Genomic DNA, 22063 nt, shown 5'->3' with positions numbered 1-22063 from the left:
GAAGATGCTTTTTGTAAGGTTGCTGCTGAGGTTGAACTGGAAGCTGCAGCAACTATGACATGCATCAGCTTAAGTACTCACTGCAGCAGAATATCTCTCATCATTTTATGCTGCTGTTGAAAGACTTGCCACTTAGGTAGTGGGCAAAGTTCAAGATGCTAGTGCTGGTGTATAAAACTTTGTATAGCTTCCAACCAAGATACCTAAAATATAATCTCACCCCTCATTTACTGTGCTCTGCAGGAAAGGACCTCCTGCAGATACCATCTCATCAGGAAGTCCATTCCATATGATATATGTATCAAACTTTCCGAGTGGCAGCACCTGCCCTTTGGAACTCTCTCCCATTATATATCAGACTTTTACTGTATTTTCAGCACCTACCAAAGACCTTCCTCTTCCAACAAACCTTTTAAGTAGACATTATTTTATAGTGTTCATCTGCATTGGCCAATAAGTTGGGGTTTTTAATGTAGATTTTGTTGATGATGTTTTTATTGTAAAACCACTTTAGGATGTTTATGGGGGAGCATTTCATTCTATAACATAGAAGTGAGCTGAAGAGCAGCTCTGCATTTGAATTTTGTGGATTAATTTAATTTATATGCAGATTTGGCAGGATTAAGAAGCCAGAATTGTAGTTCTGAGTTTGCACATAATTATATAAGGCAGAAATTGCCTGCAGAAAGAAGCATGAATAATCTGTTTTTGCCATGATATCTCAAAGCATTTGTAGTAAGACGCATTGCACACTCTACCTCCTTTCTTCTTCTGCAGCAATGGGGTTTCATGGCAGTGTTTTGTTTCCTGGTATGAGATTTGGAATTGCAGGTGAGAAAGAATATTGGCTAGAGTGTGCAGGATCCAGGTGCTTTATCTGAAGTCATGCATCAGTTGCTAAGTAGGGACAGCCTGGGCCTAAATTAGTTTGGATTTTGGTGCAGAATGAAGGCTGCACCTGTTTCTCTCCTCTGGTTACACAGTTTGAGGGTGTGAGGCCAAAACCCAGCAAGATCCCAGGTTGATGAAGCTCTTACCTTTCAACCCATTCACGCCTGAAGCAAGAATGAGTATGATTTTTAAAAAAAAACAAAAAAAACTTTATAGTCAGCAGCCTTTTCCAGTGAGCTGTTCCAAAGCTTTTCTTTCAAAACCCATTTAAAATGTTACTTTTCCCAGCCTCTGGTCAATTAGTTGTTTTTCTTTTCAGATAATTGCCTTCTTTTTGTGTGTGGCTGTAACGACACTGTGGGTGAGTGAGTTTACTACCCAACTGTAACACAGTAGGACAAGTGACATAACTGTCCTGAGAAAAAGTGGATGTTCTGGAAAAACTAATTATGCCCTGCTTCCTTAAGCTCTCAAAAATGGAAATTCAGGTATCAGGAAGCAGAAAGATAGAAAACCCCTGGAGGTTGCTATAGGGCTGTTTGAAATGGCCTGGTAATGGCTTCACAATGAATATTTTAGATGTGTGTGTCTCTAAGTGTTTATATATTCGCCGGTGCTACAGATAAATCTTTCCCTAAACCTGGAGATTGCTTTAGGCAGGCTAGGTTGCTTTGGGCAGGCTGTGAAGATCTGTCTTTTACTAGGAGTGCTTAAGGAGAATGTGGAGGAGCAGTCACTGTGTTCTCTGCAACATGTGGAGCCTTGGCATATACAGAGTGACTTGCTTTCCAACTGAGTGACCATAAACAGTCCAAAATACATATTGGGGGTTAGTTAAAGCACTTCCTACTATTAAGTAGAGTGCTTCTGGGTGTTATAAATGGGCAGCGAACTCTTAGTAAATTAATTGTTGTTGTTGTTTTAAAAAACCCAAACAAACAAACGAACAAAACCCTGGGAAATAAATGCTTGTGCTATTTTCTGCCTTGGGTTCCAAAGCAGCCTGTCCAGCGCTGGGCACTATGCACTTTAACTGGGGCTGAAGGGGGCATTCGCTAACCCCAGACAGCAATGTGCCTCCGGGATGGCTCTGCAGTCCCTGTTGCTTCTAATTTATTTGTGCGTTTTTAAACCGCAAGGCACTGCTTGGTGCGCGTGTGAGATCTTGCGTGTGCCCATCGTCCAAACGGAACTTCTCTTACCACAGCTGGAGGTTGCTTGGGGGGACGGCTGGAGAAGGTCTGGCCAAGCCCTTACTCCTGTGGATGTTTATAGCCGAAGTGCCTGTCTGCGTGCGTAACTAAGGCTGTCTGCCCGCCCTCCCGATGAAAAGTGTCCAGAGAGGCTGCACATTCCTTTGCAAACGTGGCGTGCCCATTTCAGCGTGAAGTGCCTGGCATGCCACACCGCCCACCCCCTCACCTACCTCGAGCAGGCGGGGCGGCCAGGGGGGTGGGAATGGGGAGAAGCGAGCCGCTGGCTGTCTAGTTGAGCCGAGTCCTAGTAGCCCTCTGAAGAGCGACGGAGGGAAAGTGCCTGGACTACGGCATGCTGCAGACGCCCCTCGCGCGCTCTGTTCCTTCCTTCCCTCCCTCCGTTTCCTTCTCTTTCTCCCCCTCTCTCTCCCTCTCGCTGCCTTTCTCTCCAGTCTAGCTTGACGCAGGCAAGATAGAAATCACAGTTAACCACCCAGCCGTCGCTGAACTGGTGCCGATGGGGCACCATTTAAGACGATGATGTTTCTTCGAAGCCTCCTCGCGTAGCCTGAATCGCCGCGCCGAGCCAAAAACAGCGCCGACTCCAAGCCAGCCAGGCTGGAGGAGGCGCGCGTTAAAAGGCTAACAGGAGCTGCGGGCGGAGGTTGCGGCGGCGGCGGCAACAGCAGCAGCAGCAGGTCGATCGGAGGAACGATTGGCAAAGTTGGCTTGAAGTGGGACAAGCGGCAGGAGGAGGAGGAGGCGGAGGCGGCGGCGGCGGCTACTACTACTTCTTTGTGGGGCGGGGGGGAAAGTTGCCACGCGCGGAGAGGGGAGCGCAGGCAGGAGCCCCACGGAGGTGGAGGAGGAGGTGGTGGCGGAGGAGGAGGAGGAGGTTGAAGGATGGGGACGCTGCGGGATTTACAATATGCCTTGCAAGAGAAGATCGAGGAGCTGAGGCAACGGGATGCGCTCATCGACGAGCTGGAGCTGGAGCTGGACCAGAAGGACGAGCTGATCCAGAAGCTGCAGAACGAACTGGACAAGTACCGCTCGGTTATCCGGCCCGCCACCCAACAGGCGCACCAGCAAAGCTCCACCACCTTGCATGGCGAGCAGAGGACCAAGAGGCAGGCCATTTCAGCCGAGCCCACCGCTTTTGACATCCAGGACCTCAGCCATGTCACCCTGCCTTTCTACCCCAAGAGCCCACAGTAAGCCAGGGGTTAAGCGTTGTGTCCGTGTGGCGTCCCTGTGATGTGGTCTCGGTCTCTCTCTTTCTCTCTCTCCCCCCGTGTATCTGTCTCTGTCGCCCGCACTGCCCATTCACTATCCTTGTGGATCCCTGTGCGCCGCCTTCTGCTTCCCATCGCTTTCCTCCTCAGCTTCAGAAATTGCTTCCACCCAATCTGCCTTCCCTCCCTCCTAGCGCTAAAAACTCTTTTATCTTTTGAGCTGCCCACATTTCCAACGCCACATTCCTCTGTGTCCTTTTCAGATATCAAGGTATCCAAATCCCCCTGCAGAAAAATGAGAGTTCCTAGAGTGTGGAAATGTGAAGGGCGGGGGAGCACAGTTTTTCTCATTTTATCCCTTTCTCCCTTTCTCAAAATTATCACAGCAGTAACCGCATCATCAGACTGTCTCTTCCAGTGTGGTATGTCGTTTCTGTCTGGGATTTTGATATTGTTGTGGCTTTCTGCCCTGAATTTAACTGGGGACTGCCTGCCATTTGAACTATGTGAACCAAATTCACGGACCTTTTTTTTTTTTTTAATTGCACCCGTTTCCTATTTACAAGGTATTTATTAAAGAGAGAGGGGTGTTTTTGCTAACATGTTCTCCTATGAACCTAAGTTGTCTTTGGAACCTACTCAGGCAAAAATATTTGGGGTAGTTTCTTTAACCATTCTGTGTGACATAAAAAGGTGACCTGGATGCTCTTTATCTGTGACATATATCTATGACTTAGTAGCTCTCTGCAAAGCTGCTTTTCACTTCTTTGCCTGCAAGGCCATCTATCTGCAAGCTGAGCATTGGTGGTATCACAAGGTAGAGGTAAGAATGTGAGCGACAACCTTCCCCACTCAGTCACTTTCCTCTTTCTGTTCCCAGTGAGAATACAAAGACTATAAGGGTTTAGACAGCCCCTTCACAGTACAGTCCTATATGTCTACTCAGAAGTAAACCACTTTGAGTCAAATGGGGCTTACTTCCAGGTCAGTGGACACTGAATTGCCATCTTTAGTGTCCTCTCAGAATCTGAAGAGGCAGCCTTATCTTTCTACACCTCAGAACAAGTTTCCTTTTCTACTGTGGATAATTCTTTGTTCCTCTGACCCTCAGGTGGCTGTTGTTCCCTCCTCCTGGGTAGTGGAAGGCTTTGGGTCTATTTACTCTTTCATTTCAAACTTTGTCCGCAGTTCCTTACTGGTGTATTGAGATGGGGGCTGTGAGGCTGCAAAGAAAGAGAGGAAACACAGAAGACCAGAGCTTAATTTCTCAAAAGTAAAGTGCCCAAGGGTCAAGCCCTGCCTCTGTCCCTGACATCCTAACCCTTTAATTCAAGCTATATGGTGCCTTGTTGCAATTATTTGGTGATGAAGTAAAGGCAGGGACGCTGTGCACATTTTGCATTTATTGGTTACTGCATCCCATGTACGGGGGCAGGGGAGACTCAGTCCTTGCACTCAAAATATGTACTGTTCTCTGCATTCTTCCGAGTGACCCTGAGAAGAGTGTGGCTTACTCTTAGACCTTCATCTTTTCTGTCTTTCTTCTTGGCTGAACTGCTGTCTGAAACAGAGAGGTGCCTTGGTTTATACTGCCAGTGCTGGTCCGCATGAGTTTGCAGCCTGGGCTTTCTCTAGTACATAATTTAGTGTGTCTCTGGGGCACAGCGACACCAGTGCAGGACTTCCTTCTGACTCCTCTCCATTTGCCAGCATTACTTCTTCCTCTCATCTCTCTTGAGTCTCTTTGGAGAAGTCTGGTCCACTTCACCATTCACAGCTCATCAAGTCCACCAAGGCAGTCAAAACTGACAAGGCTTTTTAGAGAGGAGAGCAAGGGGGAACGGTGTCTGTTTTGCTCTTTCTGACAACCTAAGTTAGAATTTAAGAGGTGTCAAAAGCTAATGCAATGTTTTTGCTTCGAAAGCAGGAAGCTATGGGTTGCAATAGTCAACAGATGTTGGTTGAGTTCAGTTGTTCCTTTGGACAGTATGATCCTATACACATTTATTAAGCATTAGGGGGCATTGAGTTCAATGGGACTTACTCCCAAAGGGAGTAAATACAAGGGCTTTATTCTTGAGTGAAGAACACCCATCCCATATCGTTCCCTTTTCCTCAGGATAAATAAATCCAGGACTACATAATGACAAGTCTGTGGAGTAAATCCCATTGAATTGAGCCGTACTTCTGAGTAAAATTGAAAAATGAGTGTTGGAAACTTACTCACATCCATAAAATATACATTTCTTTTCAGTTTCCTCATGTTTTTTCAAATTCTTGTTGGACTTTGGGCTTCTCTGAGTTACCTAGTTTTTCTTTTCTCAGTTTAAGGAAAACTTTTGCTCAACATAAGCTGTAGTTCTCAAGGCACATATATTAGTGTAAATCCCTTAACACCAGGTTTTTATTACTAAGTGAAAACATTTTAAGAATACTCCTGCACATCATACCTTTTTCATCAGGATAAATAAATTCAGGATTACATAACAACAACTCTGTATATTCCTATACTCATAATCATCAACACAAGTTAGAATTGCTACTCAGGATGAAGGCATGAATTGAAAGACTCACAGGAACTTATGGTGTGCAACACAATGTGTTAGAACACAGAAAATGTGTTTGATTATCTTGGGATTTCACCTCTGGGTTATCGTTGCTGTCAATCCATATTTGTACATTTTTAGAACTCCCTGGTTGGCTACAGCATATGGAGGACATCATGCCGGTTTTCCCTGTTGTACTAGAATGAAACTCTAGCAAATTCACTTGTGTGCTTATGTGACACACACAAACACTTTTTCTGGCTCACACTCTGGATGCTAAAGATGCCTTCACAGAAGCTTAGGATTGAGTCGCATATTCAAGAGTTGGCTCTCAGTTTGTGGCAACATTAAGGGAATCCATTGCATGTTGGAGCCGGCCATTTGGATAGGCAGTTGTCAAATTGCTCCATCATTGCCACATTTCTGTTCAACCAATGATGTGAGTAATTCCTTTCATCAGCTTTCAAGGCCAGTTTAAGCCTATCTGGGTGTACAAACAACTGGTCAGCTGGAAAGTACACTGAGGTGGCTTATAGTTTGTTTGTTTATTTGTCAGATGAATAGCCAGCCCCATGTTAGAAGGCTCAAAGAGACTGAAAGAAACATTGGATTTAATTTTCCAACATGCAGATTAAATTACTGAATTGTAAAGGTTCACGCAGTTAGCAAAAACAAAGAGTTTTCTCACTTCAGCGTTATGTTCCACTGAGAATACAGAATAAGTAAAATTCTGTTAAAACAAATGCCCCAGTTTACATTCAGCTCTGTGGAGACATAAAGTATTTTGTGATTCCAACACCAGAGCATACATGCTTCTACATCACCATCAACAATATATATGCAAAAATACTCAAAGGGTAGGAGTATAAATGGTTTTCTTTGTTTCCCAGCTCCATAATGTTCTGATACATATTTTTCTATATGACTTCTGTGAAAACATTCTCTTTGTTCAAGTGCCTGAGAATATGTTCCTCTTGGGATTTCCTTGTATCACTGATGCCTGCTGACCTTCTGTATGTGATAGAAGAAAGTGATAACAGAGGATGTAAGAGGTGATTTAGCTTGTCACTTGTCAATTACCATATTTTTTGCTCTATAAGACTCATCAGACCACAAGGCGCACCTAGTTTTTGGAGGAGGAAAACAAGAAAAAAATATTCTGAATCTCAGAAGCCAGAACAGCAAGAGGGATCGCTGCGCAGTGAAAGCAGCAATCCCTCTTGCTGTTCTGGCTTCTGGGATAGCTGCGCAGCCTGCATTCGCTCCATAAGACGCACACACATTTCCCCTTACTTTTTAGGAGGGAAAAAGTGAGTCTTATAGAGCAAAAAATACGATAATTGAATTCACTGGCTGTCATATCCAGAGCCACAGATAAACGGGGCACGGTAGGCATATCTTGTATGGGGGAGTATAACTTGTGGAGGGGATAATTATTCAGTTAGAGATTCTCCCTTCCAGTGGGAGTCAAAATGCAAATTGTGGGCCAGCCCATAACACAGGAACACGAGAAGCTGCTTTATGCCACTGTCTGTCCATTTGGCCTGGTATTACCCTCTCTGACTGGCAGTGACTCTCCAGAGACTCAAGCAGAGGTATTTCTCATTGCTACCTGATTATTTTAACTGGAGATTGAACTAAGAACCTCCTTCGTGCAAAGCAGGTGAGCCATCATTCCTCCAGAATATACTATTGGGGGTCCTAATCATGCCTATTTATCTAATGATGTTTCTGGCCCTTTTAAAAATAACAATACATGTTCAGGTAAGGAAGAATTTGCAAAGTGCATTTCCTTTACGGAGGACAGATTTGTGGCATCCCATTGGATTTATACATTGCTTCAGAATAAAAAAATGACCAAGCAATAAAATTATAATGACAAAATGACAAAATGGGAGAGAGGTTGTGACAGTGTGTTCTGAAAAAAGGGGGAGGGAAGGTACAATACTCTCATAAAACAAAATCCTATTGGAAACCTTGTGGGCAGCAAACTGTGGAGCAACAGTCAATAAGATGCTGCTGAGTGAATGGGCATTCAGTGTAGGGAGCTCCTTATTGTCTGACATTCTTTGCAACTAGCAGAAAAATCAGGGAAGATCCATTGTGACAAAGATAAGATACGGAGCCTGAACATAGCACACAAGTCCCATTTGGCACTTACTCAGAGGATTGCCCTAGCGTTCCTGATCTTGCTTCTCTCTGTGGTTTTGAAATGTCTTCAAAGGAGAGGAAGAAGAAAAAAGAATCCTTTCAGAATATTTTTCCTGTGCTTGGCTTACCTGCTCAGAAAGGACAGTTGTAATAAATCTGACTTTGAATCTTTTAAAATAAATTTGAGGGAAATAATCTATTCTTGATTCTCACTTGCTGCCACAAGTTTTTGATTGAGAAATTGAAACCTCCGAAGAAGAAATACAGCATCCTTCACATGATTCTTAATTTCCTTTCATGACTGTCCAATCAATCTTTATGTATACGGTTTGGTAATCATGAAAAACATGCATACTTCTTTTTTAAAAGAAGCAATTCATGGCTTATGTCAAAACACACTATGTGATTTAATTTATTAGTAGCATCCCAGTTGCTACTTGCATTGGTATTTTGCAAATAGAGTTTATTTTGACAAATTTAGATGGTATATTAATAATTACTGTGAGGTAGATAAAATACCTGCAGATGTGGGAAATCTTCTCAAAGATAGACTATATAGCTTAAATGTTGATTTTTGTAAACACAATGTTGCTGTCTACGTTTCCCTATTTGATACAGCTCACTGATGAACTAATGTTCTGTTTAGCCATTTGACATGATCAAATGCATGATCTGCTTGGGGGTTATGCATAACCATCAAGCTTTTCTTTCTTAGAGTTAACATTCAGAACTGTTGCTTCTGTGGAGAGTTTCTCCCTTACTTATGGTCACTTATAAGTAATCATAGACCAGAAGGAGAGAGAAACCTCATTATTTCAATGTCTAATGTTTATGCATAACATTTCCCTCTTATAATATGATCAATTAAATTGTGAATGAAGGCAGGTTTGCTGCTCACTGCTCTGAATAGCAAGGAATTATATTACACATTAGCTCTCTCATTCAAATAAATACTATAAATGAGAGCATTCTTTGCTGTTTGCTGGGATCTGTGATTATTGTTTTCTTGTTAGTTTGCATTCTCTTTTCCTATAGAAAGGTGACTCCTATGCAAAATAACCTGGGCATAAGTAAATCCCAAGATAAGCAGTAAAAATTGCACCTTAAAGGCTACAGTATTTTTTATTAATTTTTTTGCCCCATTGCTGTCTTGGGTCCTGCACTTGGAGTAATATGGGATATAAATAAAACAAACGAACAAATAGCAGTATTGATCAAAATAAAATACAGGTTTATTTTGCACTTTAAACATTCAGTAAGTTTCAAGCATTGCAACTAAGTTGGATGTTTCGAAATGAGGACTGTCTTTACTCATCTGTTTCTCTTAAGTGGTAAAACAGGAAAACTTTTTTTTTTTTAAAAAAAATCTGTTTTAACAAGTTTTTGGATTATAGCCTATCCTCCCTCTCCCGGTCTCATAAAACAATAAAGTATGTAGTTGTACTGTTTATTCAGAAGTACATTCCACTTATTTCAGTGGGAATCTATTTCCAAGTAAATATATAGGCTACATTACAACACTAGAGATGGGCAGGTCAGCCCTTGCCCGTTTTGCGTATGTTCGTTCCATCCCATTTCCACATTAAGCTGCAATTAAAAAAAAATCTCTATGGAGTGTGTATTTTATCCTAAAGTACACATCTTTATATACATTTTTGGACCTTATTTTTTGAACCACTAAGCACATGGTAAAATATGGACATGTGAAATCTGCGGAGTAACTACATTCCAATCATTGCAGTAGCCTGGGAATTGTAGAATCAGGTTAGTTAATGTATAGCAAAGAACAAATTTTTAAAGCATCTCTGCACAGCACACAAGTGCCATCAAGGTCTATTGCACAATGATCCTAGTCCTTTACAACTTTATGTTTGCAGAGTTACCATTGTTTCTCATTGTGGGCGTTTTGCTGAGATTTTTATTGTGAGGCTGGGTTTCACCCTTTGACTAAGCCTGAGCTGCCAAACAGATATGAGGCAAAATGCTTTTGAAAGTATTCATTATGTACCTGCAGACTTCATGAGAAATTTTGGCACAGACTGTGGACTGATTTGTATAAATGGGAGGTGAGGGAGAGGACTCAAAAGGATTTGCGTAAATTGTATTTGCATTTACTCAAGAGGAATGTAATTCTCTGACAGGGTGGTGAATATAGGCCAGATGCCTATGATCAGGGCTAGCTCAAGAGCTTTTGCTATTATGTGTGGGGAAGGGGTAGGAGCAGCGCAAGAGGATCCATACACAAAATGAAGTGCGTCCCAAAATCCATTTCAGTATCATTGAGGAGGCTTCTGAGATCTTGCTGATAGGGCATGATTGAGAAGATGTGAGGGGGAAATAGGAAGTGCAAGTGTCATTTCCTGCTTGTGTGCTGGTGTTTCTCCACAATGTCCCCATGGGGAGATGTTCACATGGCCCAATTTGTTGAAATTAAAAGTGGGGACAGGGCTTTTGCATTCAGGTCCTACAAGCAGGATTCCCATAGGCATATGGTGGGCTACTGTGAGAACAGGATTCTGGAGTAGATGGACATTTGACCTGATCCAGCAGGGCTCTTCTTATGAGCTTATCCCTTCTCAGAGAAATGTGTGAAAATTCTATTTGGAATGTTGTAGAGATGCTTTCATGGGGAACCAGCTCAGGCAGTTGTAGTGCGTAAACCTGAGCTTTTACCCTATTTCCAGAAGTGGTTTTTTTAAATATTTGTGCCATTTCAAACAGCTGCCTGAATGGTTGTACCAACCCAGTCCTAGCTAAGCTATCTGGATAACTAATGGTTTTAAAATAAAATAAAATAAAAATGGGAAATGTGCACTATACATGGCAGCTTCCTTTTGAAAAGTGAGTTAACATCAAAATAAAGAAATATATATATATTACAATATATTCACTTCTGTTGTTCAGACTTCCATTCTGTGTGGTAGTACACTGACCATTTATAACCAGCTATAAGATAGTGGGAGGCTTAATTCACTGTGTTGTGTCAGTATTTGCTTCAGCCATTTCAAAATAAGTTACTTTGCCAGTGTCATTCCGTTTAAGGAATTCAGTTACAAATGATGCATTTTATAAAATTGTTTCAGCCACCTTTAGAGCAATATAGGAGAAAGTTGTGGGTTGTTCTATAACACGGGAGAAACTTTTATTTGGAATAGTTCACTATATGTCTTAGCGAAGTTTTAGAATACAGTTACTTTTACAACATAAATTCAGGATTTGTAGGACTGTAATCTTCAGTCCCTCTGAAACTGTGAAGTCTATTAGAAGGAGTGTGTTATGATCATCATTAAGCAATACCCATAATATATTTTGCTGTTGGCAGTAATAACTGCTAGAACCATGCTGTTGAAAAGAAAATGCAAACATTGAGATGATGTGAATAATCTAGCCCTGTTCAGATGCTCATATGTTACCAGACGTCCCCGTTTCCTGGGGACAGTCCCCAGATTTGCAAATCAGCCCCGATACAAAATCCACCTATTTAGTAGGAAGTTGAAAAGTGTCCCTTGATTCATTGAAAAAAATCTGGTAACCTTATGACATATGAACATTCAAGGGATTAAAGTGGGGAGGGGTAGCATGCATGCAAGGCCTGCCCACAGTGCCCTCACTCAGGCAGGGTCCTCTTCAGACCTTTGCACAAAGGTCTGAAGGCGGCTTCTACATTCGCTTGCTGAACACATGCAGAAGCCTTCTCAGGACTGGAAACCCTGATAAGGCAGGGGACATGTGTAGTAGATGAGTTCTTCATACCTTCATGTAAAACACACATAAAGGTCTGAAGAGATATCTGGATGCACGGGGGCACTGAGGACAAAGCTGAGGCAGTGCCCTCTCCCCATTTTATGTCCTCATGTGTTCGGACAAACAGCCAAATAAGACTCCTGCTTACGTTCGTTAACCCTTCAGCAAAAAATTCCTGGCAGTTTTATGTGGAATGACACTGTAATCTTTCAGATAACCTCTCTTGCATTAATAACTACTTATTAAAGAAGAAAATAATCAGAATTGATCTCTCTCTCTCTCTTTCTCTCTAAATAAAAAAGAGCCCTGCTCATTGCCATGGAAACCTTTAGGACATTGATAAGATAACCTCTAAATGCTCTAGGGGGTAGGGGAGATTTGTGTCCTAGAAAACTGGCTTTCAAATTGCAGACTGAATGGCCATTAACCAGAGGCCCAGTGTCTGCTGTTCTAGAATATGAATTGTCTTTCTTCTCCTTAGCCTACTGAGTTACAGTTTCCAGGTTTGTAAAGCATATTATTTCACCGGAAACTCACATCATTCACTAGTGGAGATGGGCAAGAGGAAGCAGCATCTTTCTATTGTTACTGCTGTTTGTCCATAGGGCCTAGGCACATCATATTATTATTATTATTATTATTATTATTATTATTATTATTATTATTTTCTCCCTTGTCTGCTTAGCAGTGGAGGGTCTCCACAGTATCCTAGCAACCACAGGCTAAAATGCTTGGCTGCTGGTCTTTTTGCCATCTCTGCCTCTCTCTCTCCCCCACCCATTTAGTTGCCTTGACTGTGTCAATGAGGTGCCTTGGGGAACTTGCCTCAATCTGAAGGGAGATCTCTAGTTTACAGAGGCAGGTTCTTCAGGTTAAGTAGCATCAGAGCCTGCTACAAAACCTGAACGGTGCTGTCGCTTCTCTGTTTGTTCTTCCTGCTCCTTGTTTTAGAATCCACTGTGATGAAGCCTCAGCTGTATGCTGTAAAACTATTCAGTGTTTGATGGGCAGCACAGGCAGAGGACAGTCTCTTTAGATCTGTCTTGTTTCGCTCACTTACTTCAGGTTTTTGTCTCTCGCGGACCCAGATAGCACATGAAGGCTGATGCAGACCTGGATGTTTAATGCAGATTTGCTCCACTGATATGTAAGGAATAAGGTGAAATTTCAAGGCCTAGAGTAGTATGTGAGAAAGCATTCAGAGCCTTTTCCCTGCTTGCTGTTCATAACCCCCAGTCCATCCTTCCAGGGATACTTTTCTTCCAGTCCAGTTTAATTTATAGTATCAGAGAAGGAAGTACTACATGGAAAAGCATGGAGTATGTGGGGACGTCACACATTCTTGTAATTTGTGATAGTTCACCCAGATGTGAGCTGTTCAGTTCATGTTGCAGTGATCAGGTTGTGAAAATGTGTGTGTGAACCATTAGGACTTTGGGACAGAAATCCGGGGGGGGGGGGCGCTTCCAAAGGCAGCAAGACTGACTTCTCAATTTTTGAAATAAATGAAATAATACATGTTACTAAAGCTGGTGGATGTAAGACCACTGAATTATACAGTATTCAGCACTGTGTGAGAATTCCATTTGTACAATGGGACTTCCCCTTCCTCTTCTCTCTCCACATGCTCCTCCCATCCCCATCTGCTCTTAGAGTCCTCTGGAGCAGGAGCTGAGGTTGTGCAAGGGAGAGGCAAGGGAAGATTCCATGGCACAAGCAGAAGACTATTGCACAAGTGGAATGGCAGCGATGGATGCAACCTTTAAGTCCAAAATTATGTAACTGCATCAAGCAGGCTCAAGTCCATACAATTCAGACTGCAAACAGGAGCACCACCAGCATATTTATAACAACAATGCTCTTCCCAATAATAATCCCATCCCTTGTGCCGTTCTGTAACCAATAACTTTCCCTTTGTCCTTACTGGTTTGTTCTCAGTTTCTAGGAAGCTTGTATTTTCTTTGTGAAGGAGTAGGGCATTCACAATAGTGACTAAGTTGCTGTAGACCTCAGCATCCCCTTCTTTCCTGTCTTTCCAGCTGAAGTTTATTTTCACAGATATTTTGCCCTTTTAAGGCAAATAGCTTGATCAGTGCTGAGTCTCGATTTTAAACAGACTACACTAGCAGTGACAGAGTACCAGGACATTTTTTAAAAAGCTCTCTCTTTATTTCCTCTGTCCATCCCCTGCAAACATCTGGCTTTCTGCAAAAAGTTACTGAGCTACGTGCTGCTGCTGAAAGTACTAATCGAGAGGAAAAGCCAGGAGAAGGGGAAGCATGCTAAAAGAAGATTGGGGTGGACAGTGAAATGGGATTTAGCATTCAATTTCTATCCCCCTTTTGGGTCTTTCATTACCTCCCAATTCCTCAAGATAACCTCCCAATAGCACTATTCTTCTGCAACAGAATCCCTCCCCCCAAAAAGAGAGAGAGCCCAAACCCTACCATAGGGGTTGCCAATGCTGCACCCTCTAATCTAGATGTTTTGAATTACAATTCCTGTCATAGGAACCTAGGAAGCTGCCATATACAGAGTCAGGCCCATTGGTATTCTGGCTCAGTATTGTTTACACTGATGGGCAGCAGCTCTCCAGAGTTACAGACAGGACATCTTTCCCAAACTGAACCGAAGATGCCAGGGACTGAACCTGGAATCTTTTGAATGCAAAGCAGGTGATCTACCACTATCTACAGCCCTCCCCCTGGTTGGGCACCATGTTAGCAACCCCTGACATACCATGAAACTAGTATTTGGAAAGATGTATATGAACATTTTATTTCAGACTTGGTTATACTTCTGGCCAGCATCAAATCTCAAGACGTAAAACCTGGATCCTGACATCTTCTAGCAGTCACAACAGATCAGCACAAATTGATCCATGTGCAAACATTGCAGCTGATACCTGTCTCCTGTCAAAGGTTGTGCTTTAATTCTGTAGTCTGAATTCAATGTGGAGACTACCTTTGTTATTTTTATTAGTACATTTGCATGATATTGATTGGTGACTGATAGGTTTGAATGCAAACTGTATCCACCCGTCTATGTAGATTTTTTTTCTAGCTTTGGGAGTCTTATGTGCAAAGGTGAAAAGTGGTCCCTTCAGTATATGAAAGACAATGCTCATATTTTCTGTATGTTTTAACAAAAGCATTTTACTAGCAACTGTATTTCATTTTACCTGTTTGTCTAAGGAATTGAAATACTTCACCTAAATCCATTCTCTAATAATATGCCAGTTCATAGTGCTTGTATTTTCTCTTCCCCAAACACCAATGGAACTCTCTGCCTGCCTCTGCTGCTATAAAAAACGTGTGTGTGTGTGTGTGTGTGTGTGTGTGTTTTAAATGATGACTAATTGTCTTTCTGCATAATGAGAAATGGATATTTTGGGAACTTGGATGCAACACACCAACAATAGCTCCTCACCCACCTCCACCCCATCACCACTGTCTATCATGCTCTCGATTATATACTAACAGGATTGTACAATTCGTGACCCACCAAGCTGAACCAGCCCACCAGCAGGTTGGCCAAATGTGGGGGGAGGGGGGGGAGAAGACATGACATAACTCCTGCACCTTTCAGAGTTAAGCAGAGTTGAGAATTTCAGCAGATGTCGCTTGTCATTCTACCTACTCCCCAGTCATGATGATAACTTGACAGCTTCCCCTGCATTTGCAGTTCCAGTAAGGCAATCATACATATGGGCAATCATACATATGGGCTGCATTTGCTTAATGGGGCATATGTCCCTCAAGCATGCACACACTTTTTTAAAAAACAACTTTGCTGGTGTTCTGAATGTTTGTGAGCTAAATTTGTCAGGTTTGGGGGCCATTTGCTAAAGATAAATGGTCACACACAATTCTCCAAATAATCTGGAGAGCAAAGAAGTTGCTGAGGACTCACAGGCTCACTCCTCCCCATGCTATCTCAGAATTATTTGGTTATTCAATCTTATGTATGCTTATTCAGGAGTAAGTCTTGTTGAGATCAGTGGTTCTTATCCCAACCTAACTGGATTGTGTTGTTACTGTTAACACAGACCATAGTTTCTCATATAATATCAACTGGAAAATTACAGTCTGTACTTGCCCTCCAAAGAAGATATTGACCATGTATTTTAATTATGGGATTTTGACTAGGTAGATTATTACATTTTAACGCAGCTGTTCCCTAACCTGCTATCTCAGGGCAGGAACACCTTCTAGACTACCATAGCATCTGTCTAGGAGGTTGTATTTTTTTCTCTGCCTTTCTGTACCATTAAACGCTCTGGTAAGTTGCTACATGTTACTAATTGTTCCTGATAAGGCCCATTTCAGTATGTAATTTAATCATTATACCTTGGGCTAAGATTGTCAATATGGAATGCTTTATATGCAGGGTGAATGTTTAATAGAATTGCAAATAACTTTTAATGATAATAAGCTTCATCTAATCAGTGTCAATGACTAGGTATTATTTTCATTCCTGGTTTTAAAATATGAAAATGCATTCAGGAGATATAGAGCATACAAAACACATTAAGTGTAATAAGAATTACTAGAGATACTGGGGCATTCATTACAGAGAGAAAATAATAAAAAATAAATACATCCATTATGAATGCATTATTATATCATAAATCTGCCTATTACACTTAAATACTTTGAATAACACTCCAACAGACACTGCTGTTGAACAGTCATTATTCACTTCATTGCAATTTCTCCAAGGAATTATAACCCCTGCAAAATGGATGTTGTTTGCAGAATAGTACCTGTGCTGGTGGGCTGCATTTTATAAATGCAGTTGTATATTGAGAGAAAGAAAAATAGTACATTAATAATTGTTCTTTATGTGCATATCTAAAGAACAATTATTAATGTACTATTTTTCTTTCTCTCAATATACAACTGCATTTATAAAATGCAGGTGGCGCTGTGGGTTAAAGCCTCAGCGCCTAGGGCTTGCCGATCAAAAGGTCGGCGGTTCGAATCGCTGCGGCGGGGTGCGCTCCCGCTGCTCGGTCCCAGCGCCTGCCAACCTAGCAGTTCGAAAGCACCTCCGGGTGCAAGTAGATAAATAGGGACCGCTTACCAGCGGGAAGGTAAACGGCGTTTCCGTGTGCGGCTCTGGCTCTGGCCAGAGCAGCGATGTCACGCTGGCCACGTGACCCGGAAGTGTCTCCGGACAGCGCTGGCCCCTGGCCTCTTAAGTGAGATGGGCGCACAACCCCAGAGTCTGTCAAGACTGGCCCGTACGGGCAGGGGTACCTTTACCTTTACCTTTTTATGTGCATATCTAGGTGAATTTCAAGTGTGTGGAATCCATACTTGAAACAGAGAGTTGCGGAAGACAGTCTATAGTTCATGAACTAGGACAAGAGTTTCTACAGCTTTTAATGTTTGGTTTATATACATCAGATGTTTTTCTTCTCTTTTTAACGAACTATGGTTAGTCATTATGTTAGTGTCAGCCATGGTTTAGTGACCAAACTGTTTATAATCCTGGTTTCTCCTAACCACAGTTCTTGGCTTAGACAAAACAAATAACCGCTGTTAGTTTAAAATGGAAGTGAAAGCTTTTAGTCTCTTCATGGCTGCATGTGAGCCTGTGGCTCACTCAGGCATACAGTAGTGGTAAACTGGTTTAGTATTCTGTCCAGTTGCAGCCATCCAGCCATCCATCTTTTCCTGAAGGCTGTATCTTGCATGTTTCTGAAGAAGACATCAATAGCTATACATTTCCTTTTTAGAAGTCATTACTAAAGTGGTTAATGACTGAATTGTAAGGTTACCAGAAATTTGAACATAGACAAATGCAATTTGTTTTTACTACATTGTTTAATTTTTTTTTTTTTGCCAGAAATATGTGTACTGTACAGGGGCGCTGACTTATAAAAAATATTGGGGGGGCCCAAGACCTCCAAACCGCTGCTGCTGGGGGAACGAAAGGGGCGAGCCCCGGGCTGCCCCGACCTTAAGTGAACCTGTGAGGGCCCGCCCTTGGCGACAGCCGATTGGCTGCCGCCATGGGCAGTGAATATTAATGAGCTAGGGGGAATCCCCGCTTCTCGCGGGGCTGACGCCAGCCCCGCGAGATTGTTGATGGGTCGAGAGCCCGCAACCCCACCCCCTCTCTAGATCGGGAGTGGCTTTGTTTTTCTTAAATTATTGGGGGGGCAGAGCCCCCCCAAACGAATTTTTGAGGGGGCTCGGGCCCCCTCAGGCCCCATGGAGCCGGCGCCTATGGTACTGTATTATTATTGTAAAGAGCTTGGTACGTTATGAGGACATAATGTCTAGGAATGGTGCTTAGACATTCTGGCACCTGAAGCAAAAAATTGAAATAACCTCTGTTAGAAGGGATAAACTAGAGTAATCATCACTGATATATATCTCCTGGATGTAATAAAAGAAGAAGGTGATGCTTAAACTAAGGGTTCTTCGAGACTGAATCTTACCTGAAAATAGGGACATTCATGTGCCAGCAGATTCAGGTCGTGCAATTAAAATTCCTTTAGTGAACAACAAACTCATCCTCCCTGCACCCCCAAAATTAGACTTTTTGCAATTAGGAAAGTGATGGGGAAATGCAGTGGAAAGTGTGGAATAACATTTGAATGGTGCAACATCCTGTATCCTGCCAGAAACAGATCAGAATAAATAGCCAATGGCATTTAACCTCCCTGCAAACTTGATGCCCCCAAATCAGGGTGAATTCTCAATAAAAGATTTGTCAGGAAATGACCTATACCCTGCAGGACAGCCTCCAACCCTGAAACTGCTAAGGTGGGAAACTGTGATTCTGAGAAGCTAAGATACGAGACTTCTTCTCAAGGACCCAGGAAGAGTTAAGGTATAGGAAGACTCACAGCCAGCTGCCAGATAACATTATTTACCTCTAAAGCTGCTCTTTTTTTGGGGGGGGGGGGGGAGAAGATTCTTTCTCTTGGTCTCCTATCTCAGAAGCAGCTGTTTTTTTCAGTGGTGACTACAGCAGGGAAGTTTCTGTCTCCTCTTGTTTTTGTTTCCAGCATGCCACACTCCAGCCTGAATTGATAGTTTATGAAAGCTTGAACCAAGCAAGCTTGATAAAGATGCAGCACTTTGGTCAGGGCAACCTTGTTGCTTCAGAGCTTGCTCCCCTCTTTAGCCAACAAGTGTATCTAAGCTTGTATTTCATAGGAACATACCGGTGCTGCTCTGCTCCTTACAAGTAGGTGTGTGGGAGAAAGGCTGGGTTGTTATAACTCCTCACTAGTTGCTGACTGCACTCTCGCCACCCTGGCCTTGCAGGATCTTTCCTACCTCACCTCAGTTTGCATCATTATTGCCTTAGGAATTTGGCTTCAGTTTAATTCTAGATTTCCATCTCCTTTTCTAACTCTCCATTCGAAGGCATCCAAATAAGCTGGAATTATTAACTCTTACTGACTGCGAAACTTCTTTGCCGATTAGGCCACCTGAGAAGAGCAAAATATAATTTTGAGGAAATTATGGACACAATATATTGACATCTCCATTCAAGTAAGATGTGCAGACAAGTGCACCCTGAAATTTACTGAAATAAGTTCCCTTGGAATTCCTACAGATATTTCACTCAAGAGGTACTGATTAAATCAGCTTGGATTTTGTGATGTAAAGACAATGCATCTTGAAATGTTTTTGGCCTTGGCTGTCCATTCTAACCCTGCTCTACTTCTGAGATTCCCGCATCAGCCTGAAGCATGTACCTGTATAGAGAAGGGGTGATGAACCCTTTTCAGCCTGTGGGCCACATTCCCTTCAGGGCAGCCTTCTGAGGACTATGTACCAGTGGTGGGTGGGGCCAGAGGCAAACGGTGGTGAAGCAAATAATGTAAATTTTATTTGTATAGTGTATAGTGCTCCCTCTATCCTCCATCCAGACAAGGAGGCTTTATCAGAGTTTAGAGGCACTTTCTGGTCAGGCAAAAATACTTGAGGTGCAAAGAAGGGCCCATGATATTGTGAACTGGGAAGAGTTCTGAGGGGCAGGTGCAGTGGCGTAGCGTGGGGGGTGCAGGGGGGCCCGGCCGCACCGGGCGCAACATCTGGGGGTTAGGGAAATCCACGGGTTAGGGGGCACAAATCCATGGGTTAGGGGGCGCAAATTACTTGCCTTGCCCCGGGTGCTGATAACCCACGCTACGCCACTGGGCAGGTGGACCACATTTGGCTATTGTGCCTGAGTAAAAATCATCTCAAGAACGACTAAGGCAATGTAAGTTGGTTATATTGATGGCTATTACTTTCACAAATTCTTGGATTACTGACCACCCCACCCCCCATTTTAACAGTGGTGCCATCAGGGCAGGGTTTGGGGGCAGAGGCCCAGGGTCCCATTCAGCAGAGTGAAGAGGAGGGCCCCTAAACACAGCAGGGCTGGGTTACCACATTTTGAAGAAATTGAAGTAATTCCATTATTAGGGCTGTGCATGGTCTCCCTCTATTCAATCTGGCACTTTGTGTCAGCCCTCACAAAACCCAGGCCAATCTGGGACTGACCCAAACTGGATGTGGGCCCCAAATCAATTTAAGAGAATCCCTAAAATTCAGTTGGGATTTTAAACCCTGTTAAATATGAGGCAGAAAGGGAGAAGACGATGCTGTGGTTTCTCCTTCTCCATTTCCCAGCCACATGTTTAATCAGAGTTTTAAATTCCTAATTAAACATACAGTTGGGAGGGAGTGGAGGAAGATGGAGGGGGTGGAGGAAGATGGAGATTCATTCCCTCCTGAACACACTACACAGAGCACGACTGAACCTTCGACTCAGACTTCACTCGTGCTGGGTGCTGCTCCAACAGTGTGTTCCTTGTGGAGAATGCACTAGTGAAGCAAATCCCTGCAGAGAGCAGGATTGGATCTTCTGTTCACCAGTTGATGAATGGCGAGTTCAGTCGTGTTGGGTGCTTCTTTGCCAGTACATTCACTGCAGGGAGAGGGACACAGGTGGCGCTGTGGGTTAAACCACAGAGCCTAGGACTTGCTGATCAGGAGGTTGGCGGTTCGAATCCCTGCGACGGGGTGAGCTCCCGTTGTTCGGTCCCAGCTCCTGCCCACCTAGCAGTTCGAAAGCACATCAAAGTGCAGGTAGATAAATAGGTACCGCTCCAGCGGGAAGGTAAACGGCGTTTCTGTGCACTGCTCTGGTTCACCAGAAGCAGCTTAGTCATGCTGGCCACATGACCCGGAAGCTGTACGCCGGCTCCCTTGGCCAATAAAGCGAGATGAGCACCGCAACCCCAGAGTTGGTCACGACTGGACCTAATGGTCAGGGTCACTGCAGGGAACATGCTGGCAAAACACATCCTATGGAAGCCATCTGTCTCTCCTTCCTCCCCCGTACCATCTGACCGGCCCACTGTTTGACCTCCCCAGATTGCTCCAGGTGGAATGATCCAGGGCTGTCTCAACTTGATCAAGCCCAAGCTTGAATCTGTCTGAATTGGCCTGATTTAGTTGATGATCTGGTCTTTAACGACATCCTATTCACAGCCCTTCACATTATTTAAAGAACATCTCATGTAAGAAGAACTGTAAGATGACCATTACATTTAGACTAGTCTCTAGAACTACCTAACTACCCAAGTGTACATAGGAGCAAAAAAAGAGGTATTTGGAAAAATGGAAAAAGAGGTGCTTTTAGGAGGCCATTACTCAGTAGTAGAGCATCTTCTTTGTGTGCTGAAGGTCTCAGATTCAACCAGGTAGGGCTGAAAGGGACCCGTCAGAAATCCAGGAGAGCCACTGCCAATCGTTGTAGACAGAACTGAGTTATATGGATGAATGGGCTGTCTCAGCATAAGGCAGCTTCCTGTGTTGTAGAAACCTTATTTTATTAATATCTTCTTGTTCTGTTTCTACATGTGCTTCACTCTAGCTTTCTCAGCCTTCTTTCCTATCTCCAAATGAACAAGCTTTTTCAGTGTTAAAAAAAGTTGCTGTTAAGTCTAACTCAACATGTGAACTTTATTTTTGGGGAAAAGGTGTGTTTCCGAAGCTCGTGTCAGTGAAAAACCAGTTTCTGTAAACAATACTCTTTTTATTTGGAAAATAAGGAAAATAATGTTCCTACCACAAATATGTTCGTGCAAAATGGTTAAGTACGTAAGTTGTGGCCTTAAAAAACACAACATGAATGGATCAGTCTTTTATCCTAGCCTGGAATGAACTCTCTCATAGCAGTTTGTATTACAGAAAACTATTTTTAGACCGTGTGCTTCAAACTGATCCGTAACAAATACTACACTTTATAAGGGCCCTTTTATTATTTCTTCACTATGGGA

The 22063-nt window shown here is 43.0% G+C and overlaps 1 protein-coding gene across 4 annotated transcripts in view; it reads left to right on the top strand.

Annotated features, from left to right (window-relative positions):
* Positions 1 to 22063, top strand: part of PRKG1 (protein kinase cGMP-dependent 1) — a 660310-nt gene that overhangs the window by 130707 nt on the left and 507540 nt on the right. Inside the window, exon 1 of one of the 4 annotated variants that reach the window (XM_079976271.1) lies at positions 2343 to 3301. The exons of 2 other annotated variants lie outside the window; for them this stretch is intronic. In XM_079976271.1, coding sequence (XP_079832397.1) covers positions 2991 to 3301 — 311 coding nt within the window. In that variant the 5' untranslated portion in view covers positions 2343 to 2990. Of the gene's footprint in view, positions 1 to 2342; positions 3302 to 22063 lie in introns of those variants that run through there. One more of the 4 variants, XM_079976272.1, reaches the window with a different exon arrangement.

This window comes from Podarcis cretensis, assembly GCF_951804945.1.
Source record: "Podarcis cretensis genome assembly, chromosome: 5".
Classification (NCBI taxonomy): domain Eukaryota; kingdom Metazoa; phylum Chordata; class Lepidosauria; order Squamata; family Lacertidae; genus Podarcis; species Podarcis cretensis.
Note: the sequence above shows the minus strand (reverse complement) of the source record. Positions and strands in the feature narration are given on the sequence as shown.